General features: G+C 38.0%; 1 protein-coding gene across 1 annotated transcript; it reads right to left on the reverse strand.

Moving 5' to 3' along the window:
• Positions 1-347: 347 nt before the first annotated feature.
• LOC111149872 (olfactory receptor 8H1-like) lies at positions 348-1,295 on the reverse strand. The gene has a single exon (XM_022507174.1). The coding sequence runs from the start codon at positions 1,293-1,295 to the stop codon at positions 348-350; it is 948 nt and encodes a 315-aa protein (XP_022362882.1).
• Positions 1,296-5,499: the final 4,204 nt, after the last annotated feature.

Genomic DNA, 5,499 nt, shown 5'->3' on the forward strand with positions numbered 1-5,499 from the left:
ATTTCAAGCATAGTCCACACTGAGCATGGAGCCCAAGGAGGGGCTGGATCCCATGACCTTGAGATCATGACCTGAGCCAAAACTAAGAGTCCGAGGCTTAGCCCACTGAGCTAGCCAGGTGCCCCCAAACACAAATATTTAGATCATAGATTTAAAATATACCTAATGGCTTTCTATTATAACTTGGAATTTCTAAAGACATCTTCCTGGAAATATCCAAGATCATATTTGGTGAAGTAAAGGATGGTTCGATGGAAATACAAACAAAGGATTCAGTTGGTTTTGGAGACAAAGGAAATACACTGTAGAGAGGATGATGCAGGATGAGCTTAAAAGTTTAGCATTGCTTATTTCAAGTGCCCAGAGCCCTCTCCCTTTTGCATGACTCTAATGAAAGCATTTTTCACTTCTTTGTTCCTAAGGCTATAAATGAGTGGATTCAGCATGGGGATCACAATAGTGTAAAAAACAGAAGCCACTTGATCCTTTCCCAAGGAGTAAGAGCTACTTGGCTTTAAATAAGTAAAAATCATAGTGCCATAAAAGATGGTGATTCCCAGGAGATGAGAGGCACATGTAGAGAAGGCTTTTTGCTTTCCTGAAGTGGAAGTAATTTTCAGGATAGTCGACAGAATGGACACATAGGACACAGATATCATGATAAGAGTCACCATTAGGGTGGAGCCAGCGACAATAAATATCATGATTTCTATGTCATTTGTGTCCGTGCAAGACAGGGCTAAAACTGGGGATGTGTCACAGAAAAAGTGATGGATTACATTGGAGTCACAGAAATGCAATCTTCTCATGCAAAGCACATTGACAAAGGAGTCCGCAAAGCCAATCGAATAGGACGCAAAGACGAGGGAACAGCAGAATCTCGTGGACATAACCACTGGGTAGTGCAGAGGATTGCAGATAGCAACATAGCGATCATAGGCCATGGAGGAGAGAAGGAAACATTCTGTGGCCCCCAAGAAAACGAAAAAATACATCTGGGTGAAGCAGCTCACATAGGAAATATACTTGGTGGAGGTCAGTAAGTTCTCTAAGGTTTTAGGTAGGATGACAGTTGAGTAACTGAGGTCCAGAAATGAGAGGTGACTGAGGAAAAAGTACATGGGGGTGTGCAGCTGGAGATCCAGGCGGATTATCAGTACCATTCCTGCATTGCCCAGCACGGTAACCAGGTATATGAGCAGAAACTGCACGAAGAGGACCCGCTGGACCTCTTCAGAATCTGTCAACCCCAGAAGGATGAAGTCAGGCACCTGTGTGTTATTCTTTCTACCCATAGTGCCAGCTGCTGTGCACTGTGAAGAAATCAAATTTGATATTTAGCAAGAATGACTTCCAAAGGGTTTGTGCTTATACGAACCACATGCCATATTTATAACTGTGTTTCTAGAAACTCATGATGAGTGGTTTAAAGACCATGATCGAAAAACAATCTTAATTGGATTGCCAACTATAAAAGTAGGCATGAATTGACATTTGAATACAATATAATTAAAGCTACTATATCGAATAATTAAAATGAGACTGATCCAGTTCTAAATACGTCTTAATGCATTTAGTTCTTGTGAGACTCTTCTTCCATATGTGTCACTCTTAGCCACAATTTTTAAGACAAGAAAAAGGGCGCAGTTTGAGTAACTTATTCAGAGCCAGTGTTCTACAGTGTTAGCACTCTGATTCTACCGAGATAGACTGTCTCCAGAAAGCATGCATATAATGCTATATCCCTGCTTACAATAAATTTCAGCAAACCTGGAAAAAAAGTTGGGTATACAACAAACGGTGATATAAAAACAAGTTTTAATTATTGTGTCTTTTTTTCAATATTATTTAATACAAATTACAGATTTCAAATTTAGGGGACTTTAGTAAGATATATTAAAATTATAGACCACATGTTAGTTTTAATTTTCAAAAGATAAGATATTTTCTTAACCTGATTATTCAAAATTAACTATGGTCTTTATTTATAGACTCTGATTCCATTAACTTTATATTTCTGATTTCACAAATCCTGGCATTATTTGGGGTAAGGTCTAAATGAGAGGTATATGCATACTATTCTGATAATGTCCCCATTAAATTCGATCCTAACTAAAGACCTCTAACTTTGAGAGAATAATACTTACTGTGAACCAGATTTGGAGGAAAAAAAACCCTTCCAATATTATCTGCTTAGAAGTTTGTCAACCTCAAGTTTTTCTCACAAATCAAATTTGATAACCACTTGAGTTGAAAATTTCTGTGATATAATACTTGTTTTTTTTGAGATAACTTCTTTTTAAATTTTATTGTATTCATTTTCTTTTATTATGAGACAAAAATTAAGCAACCTAGAAATCTTGTTCAGGTCCTGGTCAAATGGAAAATTTGCCAGGAAATTATTTCTAAAAAGAATACCAGGAAGCTAGAGTGAACATAAGCAGAGCAGAGTGTCTTGCCCTGATAATTCCAGGGCACCTCATATACTGGGGACTGATGATAATCTGATGTATGGTCATCCCTGTGGACCAATTTCCAAGGAAGATTGCTTGGCATGTTTCCAAGAACAAAAGTTCAAGGACTAAATGCGGCTATGTTCGTTTTGAGAAAATAGTTGCCTTTTCCCTTAGAAGCCACACAGTGAAGGGCCTGATGGTTTGATTTTCCTTCGTGATGCTCTAAATTTTTGACCGGGGTAGTGAAGAAACTATTTCTGTTTTTCTTGCTTTCAAATTCATCAATTGTTATCTAAGTTATATCATTTTATTCCCTCTGTTCCTTTTGTGGGGAAGGAAAAATAACCTTTACTTTTCTAGATTCTGGTTTTAGGCATCCCTCTTCTCCCATAATAAATAACGTATTAACAAAAGAAAAACAAAAGTTTAATAACCTGAATGATTCTTTTTTACATGGGAGATTGCAAGCAGAAAGAGTTAGGTGTCCTCCAAAAAAGGGACAGGACAAAGCTTTCTTAACATGAGAAAAATCATTTTAGGTCCTGGCCGTCTTGTGATATATGCCTGACCAGCACTTCTTAACCAAAGCGTATTCTTGGGTTATTTTTGCAGAATTTAAACCTCTTTGAGCACTCAAATACTGGACCAACCGGAGCCAGAGAATTGATGACACTAACCTTTGCCTGCCCTCCCCAGACTTTGATCAGCCAGCACCTGGACTCTCTCACCTTAAGATGACTCGCCACCCCCCCCAACCTCCAATCCCCCACGTCCCCCCATTCTATGCTGAATTCCCTATTGTGTAAGACCCTTCCTGAATATGCACATACCTTTAGCTTCAAATGTCTCTGCTTTTGTTGTTTGAGGAAGCATTGTTTTGGGAAATATTATTATATTTATAGACTCTTAACAGGGGGAAACAAGAAAAATACAAAAAATAGTGATACAACATGTTAGGAGGGGAAAGTACTATAAAAAACTAAAATGTGGAACAGCTTAGGGAATGGAGAGTCCTGGAGTAGGGGCATGAGGAAGCAATCAGAAATCGTGTGGGTAAGGTAGGCTTCAATGAAAAATTGGCATTTGAATGAAGATTTGAAGGAAGGAAGAGTTAATCATATTGATACATGGGAGAACAGTGTTTCAGACAAAAGGAACATCCGTGCAAAGGCTCCATGCATTGGATGGACCTTGCAGTTGGAGGAATAGCAAGGACTACGTGGTCTCTTTCTGTGCTGGGGGCTGGGGTGACCAGAGAAATGCCAGTGAAGTGTCTGTATGTCAGTGGTGACAAGTGCTGTGGAGAAAAGCAAAGAGAAGAGAGTGCTTGGAGACAGTTGGACTTAACTCTCTTAAAATAATCTTTTTTTTTTCTTTTTTTTTTTCTTTTTTTTCAGGTAGAGGGCCACACTGAAAGAAGTGAAGTAGACACAAAAATATCTGCAGAAGTGAGATTCAGGCAAATGGAATAGTTAAAATAATGTACTGCAAAATTCATTTCTTCTTCCAGAAGCTGGGGTTCATCTTGTCAGTTCAGATGGAAGAATGAACACAGGAGGTTCTATGAGCCCCAAGCATAGGACCAGTCAAAGAACACATAAGCCTAAACTCAAAGGATAAGGATGCTTGTCCTTCAAAGGAACCTGGAGGACAAGGAGTGAGCCAGCATTACCCTAGAGATAGAATCATCAGATGTACCTAATGAACTCTCTGATATAAAGAATAAAGAAATATTTTCAGATTCCAAGTCTCTTGAAATGGAAGAGACCTCCAGAGGACCCGAGGAAATGACACCAGGACAGTTGCTAGGATGACCTCATGGGCTTCCAGTCAATGCCTTCACCTACTCAGGAGACTGCCCCAGATTTTGCCCTTAAAAATCCTCACTTGCAAGGCATCAGGTGTTCAGGACTTCAGAGAATTAGCTCGCCATTCTCCTTGGTTTTTCCCCTCCAGTAAATAGCCTATCTTTCTCTACTGCAAAGGCTTAGTATCTGTTTTTATTGGTTTGCTGTGCAGTAATTGAACAAACTCTCCCTTGGTTTAGTTACATTCCTAATGTTTTACATCACTTTATTTTAGTACTAATTGTGTAAAAAAAAACCACACTGGAGCTTGTACTGTTTTCTCCAAATTTTTATTTAAATTTCAGTTAGTTAACACACAGTGTAATGTTGGTTTCTGGTGTACAATTTAGTGAATTTAGTGATTCACCACTTATATACAACACCCAGTACTCATCACAAGTGCCCTCCTTAATCCCTGTTTAGCCCATCTTCCACCCACCTCCCCTCCAGTAACCCTCAGTTTGTTCTCTATGGTTAAGAGTCTATTTTTTGGTTTGGCTCGCTTTCTCTCTCCTCTTTTTTCTTTTTTTTTTTAAACCCCATGTTCATTTGTTTTGTTTCCTAAATTCCACATGAGTGAAATCATGTGGTCTTTGTCTTTCTCTGATTCATTTTGCTTAGCACAATACTCTCTAGCTTCATCCATGTCATTGTAAATAATAAGAGTTCATTCTTTTTTATGGCTGAGTAATATTCCTGTGTGTGTGTGTGTGTGTGTGTGTGTGTACATATACTACATTCTTATCCATTCATTAGTTGATGGACATTTGGGCTCTTTCCATAATTTGCCTATTACTGATAATGCTGCTATAAACATTGGGGAGTTTGCACTTTGACTCACCCTGATAGTCTTCGTCTTTTTAGAATGTATTACACTTAATAAATATAAAATCAGTTATATTTTCTTTAGTATTTTTGTATTTCATAATATCACTATTTCCAGTTTTCTTTCCTGAAATGAATTTTCCTTTCTTATTTGTTGCCTTTTAGTCATTTTCAGACAGCTTATCTACCCACTTTGAAAGGGAAAGATCCAGTGCAAAATCCTGATTTATTCTACACTACTTTCTCCAATTATCAGACAATATTCTGACATTTCTTTCTGAATAAGCCTCAAATCTTTGTATGAGCACAAGTGTGAGTCTAACTCTACCTGATATCAAGAAGTCAATTTTAATCAATATGTTTTATTTTCA

The sequence above is a fragment of the Enhydra lutris genome, unplaced genomic scaffold, assembly GCF_002288905.1.
Source record: "Enhydra lutris kenyoni isolate GAN:26980312 unplaced genomic scaffold, ASM228890v2 scaffoldscaffold22, whole genome shotgun sequence".
NCBI lineage: Eukaryota > Metazoa > Chordata > Mammalia > Carnivora > Mustelidae > Enhydra > Enhydra lutris.

Excerpts from the sequence above, each read along its gene's own strand:
- LOC111149872 (XM_022507174.1), bottom strand. The coding sequence starts at position 1,295 with ATGGGTAGAAAGAATAACACACAGGTGCCTGACTTCATCCTTCTGGGG.